Source organism: Tasmannia lanceolata, unplaced genomic scaffold, assembly GCF_043159265.1.
Source record: "Tasmannia lanceolata isolate RefF3 unplaced genomic scaffold, GAP_Taslan_0.1 ptg000002l, whole genome shotgun sequence".
Lineage (NCBI taxonomy): Eukaryota > Viridiplantae > Streptophyta > Magnoliopsida > Canellales > Winteraceae > Tasmannia > Tasmannia lanceolata.
In genome coordinates, this window is record NW_027518679.1 from 55,881,173 (window position 1) to 55,901,118 (window position 19,946).

At 38.8% G+C, this 19,946-nt stretch overlaps 1 protein-coding gene and 1 pseudogene across 2 annotated transcripts; both read left to right on the forward strand.

The window, feature by feature from the left end:
* Positions 1–111: 111 nt before the first annotated feature.
* Positions 112–3,597, forward strand: LOC143845459 (pectin acetylesterase 8-like). The gene is made up of 4 exons (XM_077353817.1): positions 112–150; positions 860–965; positions 2,738–2,880; positions 3,478–3,597. The coding sequence occupies exons 1-4, from the start codon at positions 112–114 to the stop codon at positions 3,595–3,597; spliced, it is 408 nt and encodes a 135-aa protein (XP_077209932.1).
* A 1,459-nt stretch (positions 3,598–5,056) lies between these two features.
* Positions 5,057–16,114, forward strand: LOC143879819 (cleavage and polyadenylation specificity factor subunit 3-I-like; annotated as a pseudogene). The gene is made up of 6 exons (XR_013251395.1): positions 5,057–5,331; positions 6,707–6,912; positions 7,077–7,177; positions 7,799–7,844; positions 7,919–8,068; positions 14,056–16,114. The product of XR_013251395.1 is annotated as a cleavage and polyadenylation specificity factor subunit 3-I-like (transcript).
* The last annotated feature ends 3,832 nt before the right edge of the window (positions 16,115–19,946 follow it).

The window sequence follows — 19,946 nt, forward strand, 5'->3', positions numbered from 1 at the left end:
TCCGTTTTTATAAAAACTGCTACGGTCTATAAGTGCGAATACATGTGAGCATTCTATAAAAACTCAAAACATTATTGACATGGGCCCGCTTATTCACTCAACACCACGAAGATGAAAGTAAAAAGAAAGGCAAAATCCTCTCTCACGCATGTTAGTGTTCTTTCTTTTTAACAAAAGCACCATCATAAGAAGCAAAACGGTGAAAATGAAAAGAAAAGCTTCCCTTGTCCCTCTTGTCTCACACTCTTACGGCACAAAATAGGACGGGGAGCGCATTTTAAGATGGCGTCAGCTTTTGTTATACAGTTTGGTTGATCCGAACCGTCCATCTTGTAAGAATTTATCCATAGATTAATCCATTATGACATTCCCTAACTATCTAATGACATTCCCTAAGAATTTATCCATAGATTAATCCATTAAATCCCATTATCTTATGTACCAAAAGAACCAGTACTTCTTTCTACTATGAACACCCATTAGTGAAAAGGCTTCGGATCTATATCTTGATCCAGCCAATGAGTCCCACACCAAAAGGGTTACAAATTTTACCTTTTTTGTTTGATGTTTTTGTTTATCTACTCTTTTTTTTTTGAAAAAAATTTGTTTATCTACTCTTCATCTCATCTTCATCTCAAATTATTGATGAATTCTCCATTTCCCTTCCTGCTTCATATATTTGTTAGTAACATATTTATGCTGACCATGCAGATGTGATCCATTGACTTCTAATGATAGTAATGAAGACATATCAACCTAGTATTTTATTTTGGACAGATTTACTGTAACGTAACTAAAACTATAGGGTGAAACTTGAATATCTAACAGTTGTTAACTTCAAAGTGTTACCCATTTCCAGATAAACAACATTTTGGCACCGGGTGTTGCTGATCCACATGGGCATTGGCACGACTGCAAGCTTGATATAAAGAACTGCTCCTCCAGTCAACTTGAAACCATGCAAGGTCATTACTCTAAAAAAATTTGGAAATTTTTGTCTTAACTGAATCCTTTTCCACATATGAGCAGCTTTTCAAATATGTGAGTCTAAAAGATTGTTTACATAGATGAAATACGGCAAAAGATGCATCTAACTCTAAATTAATGAGTAAGATAAATTTGGGTTACATGCTTATATGGGTCCCGCAGTCCCACTTGGCCTGGAGTAAATCAGTTTAGAATTTAGAGATTTGCTCTATTTGTTTTTTGGTATGGGTAGGATTCTTAGAGATGAGGGTTATCTAGAATAGCTAGGGTATGAGTTTTAGAGGTAATGGTAAGTGGCTGGGTTTTTTCTATTTAACATGTAAACTGTCCTTTTTTCTTAATAAAGGAATGACGAATATTATTTCAGAAAGTGTCTTTGTGCACAAAGGAGGATTGATCCTTCCGTCGAAGTGGATCAAGAGGCTGACCTTCCCTCTAAGATGATCAATCATGTTGCGAATCGATTCGGGTTCGTAACAATTTGTTAGAAGAACTTGTACAATTATATCTGAGACCTGATAATTTATATTTGTTGGACATAAAACTAATGGGCATATAAGTAATCTAACCTAAATGCACACACACACACACACACACACACACACACACACACACACATATATACATATGAGGAAAGTGAAGCTACACCGCTGGTGTAGCTAACTTAGCTACACCGCTAGCTTAAAATACAATGGGCCCACATTGTTTTGGTGATCCAAAGAATTCATTTGATTGGCCCTCACATAGATAGGGTGTCCACCAAAAATCAGCTTCATAGGATCATCCCAACCCTATGATTTGTGGAGGCAAAAATGAACGTGTAAAAACCTTCACAAATTTGTCCATTTTTGCCTCCACAGTTTGAAGGGTTGGGATGATCCTATGGAGCTGATTTTTGGTGGACACCCTATCTATGTGAGGGCCAATCAAATGAATTCTTTGGATCACCAAAACAATGTGGGCCCATTGTATTTAAAGCCGGCGGTGTAGCTAAGTTAGCTACACCGGCGGTGTAGCTTCACTTTCCTCTCTCTCTCTCTCTCTCTCTATATATATATATATATACACTTATATGCAACACAATATTAAACCCAATGATGTATATACACCATGCAAGTGTGTACGTAAGAGTACATAGAAAGAATAGAAAGTGTATCGTTGTTAACATACATAGCTTTAGGTGGAAAACCAAAACAGTTCGGAGGATTTGAGGACAACTACAACGGCATAAATTACAGAAATGAGATGAAGTATAAGCTAATGATGCAAGGTATTGTGCATTTTTATTGGGTAATCGGCAAAATTCTCCACCACCCAATGTTAAATAACTAAGGAGAAGGTATTTAGGCCTTAATCCTCTACCAACCCCTACCTGGCACGCTCTTAAGATCTTAGATCTATTTGGGTTGAGCCTCTAGCTCAGCTGGTCAAGGCTTTGTTCGCCAACGTTGAGGTCAGAGGTGCAATCTTAGCATACCTACCAAAAAAATCCTCTACCTCACGTTATTAGACTTTATTGAATAGTAAATATCTATGAAAAAATGAAAAAAAAAGAGTACAACTGAATGTTATGATCTTTGAATCCTTAATTTTGTTTCTGAAAGCTATTACCACTACAAATTTATGAGGCATTCTGAGTGCATGACGCTTGTTACCATGCTACGTCAATGTATACAACTTTTTCCTTTTTTTCGCGCCACTGTCTATGTATCTTTTTCTTTATTAATGAAATAGGCTACTGCCATATCAGGTTGCAGGACAGAGTTTCTACAGGCACTGAGACAGGGAAGCTCTTCGGATAAAGGGTTGTTCATAAACTCATGTTATGCTCACTGCCAAACTGAGATGCAGGAGACATGGCTAAGATCCGACTCTCCTGTGCTTGATCAGACGGTAAGCTCTTAAGGGCTAGTCTTCTGATTTCTTGTTTTCACTAAAAGCATATTACAGAGTATATATATAACTTGCTTAGGCTTTAAATTTAAAAAAGACAATTCGAAGATTTTTCACTTTAGGAAATGATGAAAAAGGCTCCTCATATTTTATACGGACGAAGCATTATTTTATTCTTCATTCTAGTCTTCTTATTTCTTGTTTTCACTAAAAGGGCTAGTCTTCTGATTTCTTGTTTTCACTAAAAGCACATTTCGTTTCTCCAAGCTCATCCTAATAAATTTTGGGTTCTTTTCTTTGTTTTTCCCTTAACCATTGAACTTTGCCACATGTACATTCATTACATGGATATATTTCTATGTTTAAATGCATTGGCGCTGGTTTCATTTTTCTCTAAATACCATAGTTTTTTTTCCATTTTTATAGCAAGTAAATCAAGTCTTCTGTTAATTCAAGACCAGGAAGCATTTGTGCTTAAACACAAAAGTGGTCTTCTTGTCAATTTCATATACATGAGTGTTTATTTTTCATTGTCTTGCGGTCATATTAAACTTGAGAGTTGATGCCTTCTAATTTGCATCATCTCTGTGTTTGCAGCCGATTGCAAAGGCAGTTGGAGACTGGTTTTATGAGAGAAGTCCCTTCCAGAAGATTGATTGTCCTTATCCTTGCGACTCGACATGTCACAACCGCATATTTGAAGAACAATTGGACTGACTGAAATGTAGAGGATTCTTCCTTTCAAATGTTTATTTACATGCATCATAATTATTACGACCAAATAAGCTCCTACAAAGGCCAAAGAACAGTCTTTCATATCTATGAAATGAGCAAACAGCACCCCATCAGCAGTCTCTTTGGTGGTGTCTTGTATTATTTATGTTGTGTAGCCAAACATTATTCTTATAATGAAATCAAGCGTTTTTATTTTCTTGCAGGTCATGAACACTTTTTTTCCATTGTTTACAAGCATAAGTCGGATGTCTATATTAGTTACTCATGGAGACAATGTCTATCATGTATGCAGTTTTTTTTTGTTTTTTGTTTTTCACTACCCCCGAATTGTGCACTAAGGCCCCGAGGTGGACCCGAAAATTTAATAAATACTCAAAAGATCGATACACTGGTTTTGAGGAACCCATCAAGACGGACCCAAAACTAACCTAAAACAGATCTACACTAAACATATTTCGAAATATGATCCCCGGTATGGGTCTTGGCCCCACAGGTCAAGGCATTGTCACGAGCATCGAAGTAGACCAGGTGAGGAAAAACTATCACCCTCAGATGAGCTAAGGCCAATTTATCACATCTTGCTCCTCTAGCTACTGTGGGAAGATCCCTTTATTTTTAGTACTGCCTGTTATCTTGAGTAAAACACCCCTCGTTGACCAAAGCGTCAGCTGCTCCGTTCGCCTCCCAATAAATGTGAGATATGATTGGATAAAATCCTGCGTTAGCTCCTTAATCTCATTCAAAAAGTATTTTATCCTTCACGGTTTCTGGAACTTTGATTGCGCCATATCCATATAGTTTTGCCATTGAATTTGTTAACTTACCAACTTCTCCAAAAGCTAATTAAGCTGTTGGAAAAAGGAGTTATTTATCTTTTATACTTTTAATACTCTCCTGAATGTGTGGCCTCCTTGGTAAACACATAGCACATGTGGTCCCACTTTGGGCCACCATCACATGTGGATTTTTGCTATCCGTGAGGTTTGAATTTGAGAACTTTGGCTCTGATACCATGTTAACTTACCAACTTCTCCAAAAGCTTAAGCTGTTGGAGAAAGGTGTTATTTATTTTTTTATACTTTTAACATGATTCAATCGAGATACTATACAAATATAATCTTTTTACAAAATCTGAGGCCATCTAGAAGGGCGCTGCATTCTGCCTCCATACTCGATCCAATCCCACAGTAGTGAGAAAATGCCACAACCAAATTAGTACCGTCATCTCTGATCAATTATAAGCTTTTGATCAGAGACATGATAATTAAGTTGACTTCAACCTGCTCATATCTTTCGAAAGAAAGCTATGGGTATCTATCATATCAACCCTTAATTAAATTAGACTAAATTTAGAAAAGGGAAATAATATATTCACTCCTTTTCTTTACATGGGACAGCCCACTACAGTGTAAGTGTACGTGGCAATCAAGCCTGTTGAATCGTTCCACATGAAGTAAGTCAGTCCTCGTTCCCACATGAAGTAAATCAGCCCCTCTACAGTCACAGGTACAGCCCTAAGTTTTTTTTTTTTTTTTTCCGATCAAAGCATCACGCTACGATCGATCATCATGGAAGTGCAAATATCAGTGGCCTTTTCAAAGGCTGTCTTTAGAGTGAAATACGCAGACGAGGCGTTAACCTAAAAGGGTTTTTCCTCAAGATTCAGATGAAGGGCTAACCATAGAAATCAAAGCATTCTCGCCGTTTATTTTCTCTGTAAGTTTTTACGTACTTTTTTACTTGTTTATCATCCTTATCTAACCCATTGCAGAAATCTAGGGTTTTGATTGACCGTTTTATAAAGAAATGTTTTTGTTCTACTCGTCAGAAAATTTCAGCTAATGATATGGTAGCATATAGAGAAGGACAGAGAGAGTATTTGAATTATTTGCTAGGGTTTCGAACTCCCCTATTCTTTGGATTCTCGATTATTGAGTCTCTAATCAAACCCATTTGTAAAACAATTCTCTTTTCAATTTCTGCAGCTAATATCAGATATTGAGCTTTGAAATTTAAGGGCCCGTTTGGATACTCCTTGAATTTGGATTTGGATTTGGAGGTGAATTTGGATTTTTAAATCCAAATTCGGCGTTTGGCAAGCCTTTATGACATCTGGATTTGGATTTGAGTGAAATCCACAAGATTTACAAATTCCTCGTGTTAGTGTAATTTTTTGGATTTATAAATCCTTTCTGCGAGAGGTTATTTATAAATCTAAATTTGACCTAAGGGATCAAAATGACCAAAATATACCAAAAAAGTGTTTAAAACACTTAAGTCCCACATGACATTAAAAACTGATCAAAATACATCATATTAGGTGAAATGACTAGAAAACCCCAAGTTTGGCAAAATGACCGAAATACCCCTATACCAGGTAAAAATGACAAAATACCCCCGAGTCGTGTAAAATGACTAAAACACCCTTATGACATAAAAATGATCAAAATAACCTCATACAGGGTAAAATTACTAGAATACCCCAATATAATGAAAAATTACTAAAATACCCCTAGATCAAGTAAAAATGACCGATGGCTCATAAAAAATGACCAATGACTAAAAATACCATCATGAGATAAAAAATGATACAATACGCCATATTAGGTAAAATGACTAGAAATACCCCTATACTAGGTAAAAATGACAAAATACCCCTGAGTCGTGCAAAATGACTAAAATACCCTTATGACATAAAAATAATCAAAATAACCTCATATAGGGTAAAATGACTAAAATACCCTAAGATCATGGAAAATTATCAAAATATCCCTATATCAAGTAAAAGTGAGCTCATGAAAAATGATTAAAATGACTAAAAATACATTCATGAGATAAAAATGATAAAAATACGCGATATTAGGTAAAATGACTAGAATACCGCCGGGTCATGCAAAATGACCGGAATACACCTATACCGGGTGAAAATTACCAAATAACATGAGTCATGGAAAATGACTAAAACACCCTTAAAGAAGTCTCTATTCAATTTCTGCAGCTAATATCAGATATTGAGCTTTGAAATTTAAATGAATTTGTCTTTGACAGATGAAAACATAAACCCAATAAACTGATATTTTGAGCTTTTCAGAACTCTTCCCAGAAGCTACATTCTTCGCCTTTGTCACGAAAAACGTTGATGAGAATATGACTTCAATTAGCCAACCACCTTCTTTGAAAAGACGGGATTCGACGGTAACAAGAGAAGGGGATCAGCTTATTATCACTCCATTAGGTGCAGGCAATGAAGTGGGGAGGTCTTGTGTTTACATATCCTACAAAGGAAAAACAGTATTGGTATGCTTCATCTATTTATTCTTTCTTCTCTTTCTTTTTATTTATTTATTTTGGCTAATCTTGTCCTGAATTTTGATTTGATATGGTGTAGCTCAGTAATTTAGGCGATTTTTTTTTTTTAATTTTGTTTTGAGCTTGATACACTTTTGTTTCTGGGTTTGTAGTTTGACTGCGGAATACATCCTGCATACTCAGGAATGGCTGCACTGCCATATTTCGATGAGATTGATGACCCCGAATCCATTGATGTGCTTCTTGTTACTCAGTATGTATCTTTCTCTGTACATTTTGCATTGCGATTATTTACATGGTTTTAGAGCTAATGTTTGTTGTTAAGAAATTAGTTTGTATTAAGATTCTAGATGCGGCAGATGAGACATTTACTTGCTTTTTTTTATTGAACTAAAAACTGTAGGAAGAGCTAAGGTATACAAGTTGGTATTGATTTGGACTGAAAGTAGGTATTGATCTGGACTGAAAGATGCTCATTGAGTTGTTTTGAAGTCATTGGTCAGGAGTCATGACTACTTTTAAATTGTGTATAGGGCAGGTATCATGAAATTAGTGTTTGACATCATGATGATAAGGATCATAGGCAACTGGTGTCTGAGTCCTTTTCTAAGGGGGGAGTGAACCTCCCCATTATTGTTTCAGGGATTCTTCTCCCATTTTTTTGGTTCAATGAGTGCACCTTGTAGTTTTTCTCTTTAGCAATAAATAACTTGATTTATCATAGGAAAAAAGAAAAAAAAGAGATTAGTTGTATCGTGGGATTCTTGAATTTAAAGCTGCTATCAATACTTTTTACATGTTAATCCAGTTTTTAACTTTGAATCTTACTGCATAAATAATGAATTCATTTTAAGAAGATGCTGTTAATGTGCAGCTTTCATCTGGATCATGCTGCGTCACTTCCATATTTCTTGGAGAAGGTGTGTAACGCTATACGTGAATATGTGTATTCTTTTCATGCGGATGTACTGAGATGTTCTGATATGCCTTTCAGACAACTTTCAAGGGCCGGGTGTTTATGACCCATGCAACAAAGGCCATCTACAAGCTGCTTTTGTCTGATTATGTTAAAGTGAGCAAAGTTTCAGTCGAAGATATGCTGTACGATGAACAAGATATTCTTCGGTCCATGGACAAAATAGAGGTTGGTTATTGACATTAATGTTTGTTCTAGTTTCCATCCATTTTATGTACTGCTTTGTTTTTTGATAGCATGACCCTTCATTGTCTAATTTTAAACTTTATGAGCCAGTTTTGCCAATTGATAGCATGACCTTCATTGTCTAATGTTAAACTTTATGAGTCAGTTTTGCCAATATTGTTCCTTTTAGTTCATTGAAGGTGGCTTTTTTTTTATATATTTTTTTGAAAGTTGACTTATTTCATTGATACTAGAAAAGCAAAGGGGACCAGAAGTCCCACTCTGCATTACAATATATCAATAACACTGGCTCGGGCATACCCGGAACCAGAGAAGGGTAAAATCTAAAATAACAAATTCAACTACTGAAACATTCTCCCCCTTTTTTTCGTCACCGTGCCTCAAAATCAAAGTGAAACACTTAAATATCATAAACCCCAAAAAACCTCTATGTAAAGAGAACGAAAAAGTCTCGCTAGCAAAATCAGATCCCCAAAATAAGATTCTAGCAATATCCCACTGTACACAAAAAGCCTTACAAATATTTCAAAAAACCCCACCAAGACCGGTATACTCTATGCCGCACATTTCACCAATTCATCCAAAATATGCTGGATTAGGAAATCCGGCATTTCGAGGAGCAGCTCCTTCGGAACCCGCTCCAAACGACTAGGGCTTCTTCTCTCAGCAATCCTTTCTTCCACTTGGTGAATAACTACCACCTTGTTGGCTTCCCAATTTAACCTCCTGGCAACCCTTTCTTCCTCCAGAAGAAATTTAAAGAAAGGGTGTTTAAATAACGGGTAGTGGGTATCTCTCACCTCTTCTGACCCAGTGACGTTGAAGAAGGTGAAGGGACAATTCTGAGCATCAAGCTTAAAGATTTTCCATTGTTTGCGCAGAAGATCTTCGGCTACTTCTTTGGCCGTTGGGTCCATGGTAAAAGCCTTCATCTCATCGTGACTCATCAATTTTATCCTCGTAAGGATATTTTCTAAGATCATGATCTCCGTGTGTAACCGCCTCCTTCTTTCGTCCGAACATGCCGAAGAAGCGCTAGGATCCATGCCTGAGAAGGTACCATGAAGATGCAGACCAGCGACACCCAGGATGTAGAAAAAATACAAATGGGCTTTTCACACAACTCACTGATCTTGGAGCAAGACTAAAAAACCTATAAACCTAAAGACCTTTCCCATTTAGTCTTCTCGATAAAAGGAAAAATGCTATAGTTAATGAGGCCCACCTCAAGGGGCTACCTCAACCTTACTGGGAGGCTTCCAGAAAACGACCCTAAGCACTAGACAGGGTGACGGGGCCCATCCTACCCTTATAGATTGAACCAAATTGGCTTACATCAGCACGCCATGAAACGTTCCGCTTAGGGGCTATAGGGATCGGCGCCTCGGGTTCCACCAACCGGGTTGAAGGCTCTGAGCCACCGCCAGGGCCCAACGGTCGAAAAGCAGATCTACTGCCGGCGACTACGATCCGTTCGGAAAATCGACCGCAGAAAATAGACATGGAGACCTCGATCTCTCTGTCTCCCTTTCTCTCAAATCCTCTCTCGAAATTTCTTAGCGAAAATGAGAAAACCCCTCTTCTTCTTTGATTCCTCAATTTCTCAGATCAAAATATGAGATTTTCTCTCTAGTTTTCCCTTTCATCTCACTCTTTCTGGATTTTTCAACGAAAATCCCTTTTTTATTCTTCTGATTTTTTATTTTTTATATATATAAAAGAAAGCTGCTGATATTGGCACTACCAATTTTAATGGGCGCGCGGTTGCGCGATTATTGATGGGCGCGCGAATGGGTCGTGTCCCATTCGATCCTTGATTTACACTTTCCAGGATAAATCACCCCCCATTCAGATTCGTACTACGCTCACTGCATCGGTTCGCTGGCTAGGTGAATGAGCTCAGACCTTGACGAAATTTTGTGAGGATCTGGACGGGACTCTAATCTACGCTGGGGTTAAATTTAGGGCACCCACTCACTCATTGGACGGGGTTTTGCACAATCAACACGAACTTGGGTCTGGTCAAAATGGGGTGTCTACACCGACCCAACCCGATTTCACCATTTGTTTAATTTCTCCATTTTATTTTTGTATTTCCATCTCATTCTAGTCATTAGATGTTCCCCAACAAGAGGGTTAATTAGGACAACTTTCACCAAATTTTTTATTTCTTTCTAAATTTAAGTTATATAATGACAAAACAAATATAGAAGTAAAAATTTTATACATATTGGAATTGGAAATCGAGTTTCGGGTCGGGTCGGGTTGCCCGACACCCCAACCTGACCCAACCTGGTTTCCAATTCGGGTTGATTTTTCCCAACCCAACCCAACCCGATTTTAAAAAAAACCCAACCCAACCCAACCCAAATTCGGGTTCAACCCGACCCAAGTTGCACCCCTAGCTAGCAAACCGTACTGGTTGGGAGGTCCCGCTCTGATACCATATTTGTAACGCCCCGACGCAACTGCATAGATATTGTCCAGTTCTAGGCCGCAGCCCTCCCTTGTTTTGTTTTTCCCACAGAAAATGCGTCTACATAGGAAGAGGATAAGTCCATATATATAGCCCAGTAACTTTTCCTCCCTTTCCGATGTGGGATCTTTCAAGTATTTTCGGAAATTTCAACCCCAATCCTCTGGACTTGATTCAAGATTTTAATTTTAGCAAAGGATCCTGTGAAAATCCTTCGAGTGACCAGAATTTTTGCCTAAACGAGACTCATGCAATGCTGGTGATTTCCTTCCATTTTAATTTCAAGAACCCTTGCAAACAAGCTTCCTAAAGCCTCCACCGTCGATATGGCCCAAGCATGTGAGGGGATCCTGTAAAAATTAACCCACAGCTAGGGCTGCACAACAAAACCGATAAACCGAACCGAACCGGGCCATTCGGTTCGGTTTTTATATCTACCGGTTCGGTCGCGGTTACGATTTTCACAAAACCGATCCAATCGGTTCGGTTCACGGTTCAGAAAATATTAATCCGCAAAACCGAACCGAACCGGCAATTGATATGAAAACCGAACCGAACCGGTTCAGATATCTCTTTTTAGTATTTTTTGCCGTTCAACTTCAAACTTCAATCGGTTCGTCCATTATCCCCAAAATCAAATGGTCCAAAGTTGTCCATTATCCCCAAAATCAAACGGTTCGTCCAATATTAATCCATTACGTCTTTTTCTATTTATAACTGCCCATTACCTATAGGTAAAATACAAATAAACCGTGAACCGAACCAAACCGAACCGTTCAAAACCGGTTCGGTTTGGTTCGGTTCAACTGCCAATCGGTTCGGTTACGGTTTGGAAAAAATCAAAACCGATGGGATCGGTTCGGTTTAAGAAATTCCCTTAAACCGAACCGGACCGAACCATGTGCAGCCCTACCCACAGCAATTCCTCACCTTGGATGAATCCCTTGGTCCAGGGAACAATAGAGCACAGGTAAGGTTGTAAAGCCTCAAAGCTACTAGAAAGAACTTTCAAGGCCTGCTCTTCTGAATCAAACATAAAAAGGAGCTCATCTTCCGACAATATGCAAGGATATTGCAGCAATGGAAAATTCCAAGTCTTTCGAGCCCAAGACCAAATGTCCCCTAACGATCCAAAACAGCTCTTCCTTTTCCCAATCAAACAAGCTTTGAGGGTATCCATACGAACATCCACTTCCCTACCCGAAATACATAGGATCAAAGACCCATCAAGTCCGTGAGAGATAGAACCAGAATCAGGCCATGAATCGCCCTCAACATAGGTTGAAGCCACGCAAGGTGGAGGTCGGGAAGGGGAACGAGGAACCCACATAGACGGGGAATTACTCCGGTTGCACCAATGACATTTTCCTCGCCAACTGAAGTTGAGGTACCGTCAAGGAGAGCAGCGCCAATTTCCGTTATTGGATTTCCTGTTGAGACCAGTCCCCTTCTCCCCCACAATCGTGTTCACTATATTTCGATTACAAATCCTGCACTTTGTCTGCCAACTGAAATTATGATAGCAGCAATGGCGACATTGCCAATCCCCTAGCCATCTCTTTGCCTCTTCTCGGTTCTCTTCTCTTCTCTCTTCTTTCATTCTTTCTCGATTCTTGTTTGCTCTCTCCTTTCCTCTCTCCTGTAAGAATATGACATGGTAAACCGGCTTTTTTTTTTATTGAAAAAGGCAGAAATTTTATTTCATAGAATAGAAAAAGAAAAATTAACAACAAGGGCAGAGATGGCCCCAGTTGGACTTGATTTGCTGACCCCAACTTTGGCCATAGAATCAGCAAGAAAATTAGCCTCCGTAAGAGTGACAAAAAGAAACCATTCCTCTTCCTGGATGAGTCTACAATTTCGTTAATCACTGTACCCAGTGCCCATGGACTCTTATTTTTTCCAGCTTCCCCAGTTGATCGCACTTGTGAGTCTCCTTCCGCAATCATCTGGCGATTAAACCAAGTAAAGAAATATCTGTAGACCAGTTAGGAGAGTCTTTGGTTCCGCCTCATTGGAATCTGCAAGACCAGTACTCCTGACAACTCACAAAATTTTGCCATCCCGTGTCTACACGCCCCTCCTATATCGGATGGCCCAGGATGACCCCAAAGAGCAGCTGTCAAAATTGTGCTTGATCACCCTCAAAGAAGGGGCTTCCACAGTGCTGATCTCGTGTTCTTTCTTTTTCTGTCCTCTAAAATCGCTTTCCATTTTCTAAATAAATCAGCCACTGAAATGCTTTCAAGACCTCATTTATGCTGGCCCAACTCGCAAGGGTGAACTTGATAGCCCAAAGAAGCGAAGCTGCTCGTCCTCAAACACTATCTGATTTCTCTCTTTCCAAACTGCCCGCAGAATCATGCATGTCGCTGCATAGCACATGAAAGAAACTTTTTCAGTTTTGATTGGCCTCCATCAAGTTTGAAATAGTACCCTAAGCGAGCGAGGGAAAACTTAATTGATGCTGAACCAGTAAAGAGCCATGTCCCAAATTCTTTCCACAATCGGACACTGAAGGGGATGTGGGTGACACCTCCTCATGCTTGCATATAATGCTACAATTTACCGTCTTATCAGCACGACAATCATATTGGTAGTAACAAGGATAGGTGTCCAAAATCCAACAAAGCATTGTACTCAGTTGGGTGTGTCCGACTTTCACGTCCTCTTCTAAGTTCTCTTCACATTTTATGGGGTGTTTAAACTTTGAACTGCTCTTTCAACTGGTCAGGATGTAGAGATTCTAGTATTTTTATGTTTGAGACTTGGTCTATAACTTACCGCATAAAATTCCAGATGTATTGGTTTGAAGTTTGAACCATACAATTGATGTGAACGTCCAACATATGGTCATTCAAAAAGATTGCTTACTTACTGGCCAATGCTGGCGTTAGTTGATCGCTTTTTCTTTCTTTTCTTTTCTTTTTTTTTAATGGGAATGATTTATTAATCATTGGCTTTTATTGGAGGGCAATCTCTGCCCTGTTTGTAATTTTTTTTTTCTGGGCATGATGTGTTTTATTTCCTTGAATGAATCTTATTATTGACTTCAAATAAAAATACATATGGCCATTCAAAGGTATCCTGAATCCCTGATTCCTGAAATTGGATTGACCTTTCAATTCCTGAGGAAGGATTTTTTTTTTTTTTACTAGCACAATGAACACAGATGGTGCCATGTTATTACGAACTATTCTTTTGTGGCTGACCCATTGGTCAAGTGGTGCTACTATTGCCGTTATTATTACATTTTCAGCAGCATGGATGAAATGTTTTTTTTATTTTTTTGGGCATGCCTTGGTTATTTGAATGCCAAGCTGGGTATTTTTCTTCTATTTATGTGTCTCAAAAGCTTGAAATTGCTTCAAATACTGGCCTGTACAACCTGAATTTGAAAATAACCTCACATTCGCAATGTCATTTTTGCAATTCCCATGTGTCCTCTCTTCATCAACTAATCAAGCTCAAGCTTGAACTCTCCCTTCTGCAGGTTATTGACTTCCACCAGACTGTAGAAGTAAATGGCATCCGCTTTTGGTGCTACACTGCTGGTCATGTCCTTGGTGCCGCCATGTTCATGGTTGATATTGCTGGAGTTCGTGTACTCTACACTGGAGATTATTCACGCGAAGAAGATCGCCATCTCCGAGCTGCTGAGATTCCACAGTTCTCCCCTGACATCTGCATAATTGAATCCACATATGGTGTCCAGCTCCACCAACCCAGGCTCGTGAGAGAGAAACGCTTCACCGACGTGATCCACTCAACCATCTCTCAAGGTGGTCGTGTCCTCATCCCAGCATTTGCCCTTGGTCGAGCCCCAGAGCTCCTTCTCATTCTCGACGAGTACTGGTCGAACCACCCCGAACTCCACAGTATCCCCATCTACTATGCCTCACCTCTTGCCAAGAGGTGCATGGCTGTCTTACCAGACCTACATAAATGCCATGAATGAGAGAATTAGAAACCAGTTCGCGAATTCAAATCCGTTTGACTTCAAACACATCTCGCCATTGAAGAGCATAGAGAATTTTGACGATGTAGGCCCTTCAGTGGTGATGGCGAGTCCGAATGGCCTGCAGAGTGGGTTATCAAGGCAGCTGTTTGATAAGTGGTGTTCAGATAAGAAGAATGCATGCGTGTTTCCTGGGTATGTTGTGGAAGGGACATTAGCCAAAACCATCATTAATGAACCAAAAGAAGTCACCCTGATGAACGGCCTAACCGCCCCTCTCAACATGCAGGTCCATTATATTTCCTTCTCAGCCCATGCTGATTATGCTCAGACTAGTACTTTTCTTAAAGAACTCATGCCCCCTAACATAATCCTTGTCCATGGAGAAGCCAACGAGATGGCAAGACTCAAACAGAAGCTTGTCACGCAATTTGCGGACCGGAATGTGAAAATCATTTCCCCTAAGAACTGCCAGTCTGTTGAGATGTACTTCAATTCGGAGAAAATGGCCAAAACGATTGGTCGCTTGGCTGAGAAAACCCCAGAAGTTGGTGAAACTGTTAGTGGCTTACTTGTGAAGAAAGGGTTCACTTATCAGATTATGGCCCCCGATGACCTCCATGTCTTCTCACAGCTTTCGACTTCAAATATCACTCAGAGGATTTCTGTCCCTTATTCTGGTGCCTTTGGTGTGATAAAGCACAGGCTAAAGCAAATATATGAGAGTGTTGAGTCCATAGATGATGCGTCGGAGGTTCCGACAGTGCAAGTGCATGAGAGGGTAACCGTGAAGCAGGAAACAGAGAAATATGTGTCCATCCAATGGGCATCAGACCCGATAAGCGATATGGTTTCAGACTCGATTGTTGGTCTTATTTTGAATATCGGTAGAGAAGTTCCAAAGGTAGCAGTGATGGAGATCAAAACGGAGGAAGGGATGGGGAAAACTGCGGAGAAAGTAATCTTTGCTTTATTGGTTTCACTGTTTGGAGATGTCAAGTTGGGAGAGGAAGGGAAGCTAGTTGTGACTGTTGATGGGAATGTGGCACGTGTAGATGGAAAGAATGGGGATGTGGAGTGTGATAATGAGAGCTTAAAGAAGAGGGTGAAGACAGCTTTCTGCCAGATTCAGAGTGCCGTGAAGCCGATCCTGCTTTCAGTGTCTTGATAGCTAATTCAATTCTTGGTTGGATTGAATGATTTCCTCAATCTTTGTATCCCATCTGTTCTTCATATGACAGGGAAATCAATTACAATGTGAGTTAATAGCTCATTTGGTCATTCATGTAATAGACTATTCTTTCACAATCTCAGTTGTTATTGAGTATATTTTTGTTGTGATGGGGTTTATCCCTACCCTTGAATTTTGACCAAGTTTCAAGGGTAGTAGTGGTTCAGCCACGCCATAGTCAACATCATTATACTTGTAACAGCACCTATTGATACTTCTCTTTGGACGGTCTTATGACAGGTTTGGCCTTGTCTTATTAATATTCAGCCTCATATGTGGGATTGGTCAAGTGGGGACTTCGGCCTTATTTATAATTTTGTCATTTTTCTGTTTTTTAATGAAGAGAAAGTAGACTTATCTGTAGTTGATGATCTGAGATTTGATGCCTATAACATTTAGCTGCCTATGATTGTTGTGTACAAGCCTATTACATTTAGCCGCCTATGATTGTTGGGATTTTCATACCATACATACAGAGTTTGGATTTGGGAATAATTTGGCTAAGCAAATGTTTGAAACTTTGGGGAAACGTTTGGGGAGAGTTTGGAAAACACGATCTATTTTATATTTTATGTTTTTGGGATTGGGGTTATCTAGTCTAAAAAATGGGGTTACCAATTTCCGAATGGGCTTATCAAGTCTTTGAAAATTGGTTGAGGGTACTGGAGTTTTGGAAGGGAGTGTTCAAGTTTCTAGGATTGGAGTTATCTAGTATCAGAATCGGGTTACCAATTTCTGAATGGATTTATCAAGTCCCTGAAAATTGATCGAAGGTACTAGAGTTTTGAAAGGGGGTTTTCAAGTATTTGGGATTGGGGTTATCTAGTATCAAAATGAGGATACCAATTTACGAATGGGCTTATGAAGTCCCTTAGAATTGGCCGAGGGTACTGGAGTTTTGGAAGGGGGTTTTCAAGTCTTTGGGGTTGGGGTTATCCAATATCAAAATGGAGTTACCAAATTCCAAATGGGCTTATCAAGTCCTTTATGAACACGTTTTTACTTTCTGTATCAAGTCCCTTACAAACACGTTTTTACTTTTTGTTTTTTCCGCTCGTTCATTTTCACCGTTTTTTTTCGTCCAGCTTTTACTGGCAAGACCTTTTTTGTCCCTCGTTGATAATTTCTGAAAAGCATGGGTCCTGTTGATAATTCTGCCTAATTTTTGTCCCCATTGGTAATTGTTCCTAAATGAAAATCCACCTTCATTAGATAATTCTAAGCCTGTAGTTTATCAAGTCTTTTCAAATGGTAGGTTGTGGTTTTAAATTTTCTCACGGCTGCGCAAATTAGAAAGTAAGAATCATCGAGAGGGCCCATCCATAATAAGGACAAAAAGTAAGGGATATATTCGTCCCCTTTTCTTCCCCGGGCCACCTCCTTGTAGTGTTAAAATGTAGTCATAAATAAACTAGAGGGGGGTGGCCCGGGAAGGTACTTGCACCCCTATTTGTTGTTAAGTTTCACTTGATTGCACTTGATTGTGTAGGTGACTTTAGCTTACGCAATATGAACTCTATCTATATAGCAAAATAATTTACCAAGATGCTAACCATGTGTTGATGGCTAGGAATGGCAAATAAACCCGTGAAAAAAGGGATCCCCCGTTTGGAACGGGACGCGGGGACTGGACGGGAATGGGGATTGCTCCCGCCCCGCCCCGCCCCGTAATCCCCTAACTAAATTGAATTTCCTGCTATTAAATTTGAGTTTGCCGCTTCTAATTTGAGTTGCCGCACTTACCATTGAACAAATTTCATTTGGTATGCCTAAATTTTCCCTAATATCTTTCTTAAATGCGTTTTTAGTAGAATTTTCTAATAAAAAAAATCTATTAAACTCGTTTTCCCCATAGTGTGCGGGGCGGGGATGGGGAATATATTTTCCCAGCGGGGCGAGGATGGGGGATTCCCTGTAATCCCCAAGCGGGACGGGACGGGGAGTGAAACATCATGCCCCGCGGCCACCCCTAGTTGATGCCCCGTTTGGTACAACCTATGGGCTGGTTTTTGACATGACTACTGAGGCCGCTAAATGTACCAACCTTGTTAGATAGTCTGCACGTCGGAGTGACATTTCCTTGAAAGGTTCATATTTCCACCCCGGTTTCTAGCAATTATATGATTTTTTTGTTTGTCTTTTCCTAAGACGAACAACATGGGAACGGAAATGCATCTATTTTTAGGACAAGACAAAGAAAAGTGGGTGGCAATGTTAAATGAGATGAAAATGTCATTGTATTCCTTCCTTAGCAAATTCATTTGTAATCATATTATCTATGTGCATGAAAATGGCATGCGACTAGAACAAAAATTATCTGTGCAAAAAATTTGCTTTACGACTAGGGTTGCAACTTGGTTCGGGTGCATCAAGCTGACCCGAAAAAACCATGGGCTGGGTTTAGGAATCTTGGGTTTCTTTAAAAAAAAAAAACAAAAAAACAGACCGCTAGGATGGGGCAGGGTTCTGGCAAACCTGACCCGCCTTACTCGAGTTGCAATTCTATTTTTTTACGTCTTTCACTTCAATCAGAATGATCTTCTGAGTTAACCGTTACCAATCAATATAACAACAATAATTTCCTAGGTCATAGCGATTCTTAACGCAAGTAGATTTAATACCAAAGATTAAATATCATTTTAATGTGAGCATCGTGCATATACATACACGCCTCTACGAGTGCTGATTTTTTTTCTCATATATGGGGTCTTTTGAGAAAAAAACCATTTACCAACATGTGTTCCAAATATATAAGTTCAACCGTTGGATTGGAATAGATCATGCACACCATAAATTCAACCATTGGAAAATAAATTATAGTCCATGTAAAAAGAATGTAGGAAAGCCCGACCGGACCTGACCCGACCTGAGAAACTATCTTGGGTAGGGTCGGGTTTAGGAATCTTGGGCTTTTTTTAAGAGAACCAACCTGACCCAACCCAAGGTAGTTTCTCAGGTAGGGCAGGGTTCGAGAAAACCCGACCCGCCCGACCCTAGTTGCAATTACAATAATATTTTAAGTTAAAATAGAACTAGGGTTAAAAATGTAAGGTATTTAATTAATAGCAATAAAAATTACTTCACTAAGGTATTTAATAACTATTAAGAAATTTACATATAAAATCAAATCGAGATATTACATGTTGTCAGGCTCCTAATTTTATATTTTTTTAAAAAGGGCTTTTTGCTGATTAGTCCCTAAATGGCAAAATAATTGCTTATTAGTCCCTTTTTTTTTGTTTTTTGTTTTGTTTTTGAAATGGCAAAAAATTGCTTATTAGTCCCTAAGAAAAGCATATTAGCTAAACAGTCCTACTTTGCTAAAAGGTCCCTAAAGCTCACGAACTTCAATTTTCTCCTTTAAAAATTTTAAAATGGCAAATTTAACCCCCAACCCATTTAATCAGTTTTAACGTTTTATTTATTTCCCTTCCAATATTTTTGGAAAAAAACTAGGAAATATGCAACAATATTATCTCTTCCAATATTCTCGTCAAAAAAACTTCGACAAAAAAAACCATTTTAGGAATTAAATAAATTGAAAATCCCTCTAAAATAAATTAAATAGGGTCGGCTTGAGTTATCTTTTCTTCATATATAAATAAAATAAGAAATTTTAGGAATATTTTTCGCTTCTAACTTTTCTAAGAAATTCCTATCTTGGTTGGATTGCAAGAAAATATATCTTATGGAAAATTATTTCTATGAAAATTTTTTCCCATTGAGGAATAAGAACTAGGGTTTGGCTTCTAATCTTAGGAGAAGAAGAAGGGAGAATGTCAAAGGGAAAGACAATATTGTACGAGATAATATTGTTGCTTATTTTTAGTTTTTTTTTCCCGAAAATATTGGAAGGGAAATCAAAAATTGCTAAAACGGATTAAATGGGTTGGGGGTAAATTTGCCATTTTAAAAATTTTAACGGAGAAAAATGAGGTTCATGAGTTTTAAGGACCTTTTGAGCAAATACTTTCTAAAAGTAGGACTGTTCAGCAAATATGCTTTTCTTAGGAACTAATAAGCAATTATTTTGCCACGTAGGGACTGATCAGTAAAAATCCCTTTTAAAAAATTGCCACGGGTCTATAAGTGCAAATACATGCGAGCATTCTATAAAAATTCAAACATTATTGACATGGGCCCACTTACTCTCTTCTTGTATATTCTCACCGAGAATTTATATGATGGGTGGCCG

What these genes read in the sequence shown, in the direction of transcription:
- LOC143845459 (XM_077353817.1), top strand. Translation starts at nt 112, where the DNA reads ATGAAAGTAAAAAGAAAGGCAAAATCCTCTCTCACGCAT. An exon ending in CAAAATCCTCTCTCACGCAT is followed by an intron (nt 151 to 859) that starts GTTAGTGTTCTT and finishes ACCCATTTCCAG; the next exon opens with ATAAACAACATTTTGGCACC. An exon ending in CTCCTGTGCTTGATCAGACG is followed by an intron (nt 2,881 to 3,477) that starts GTAAGCTCTTAA and finishes CTGTGTTTGCAG; the next exon opens with CCGATTGCAAAGGCAGTTGG.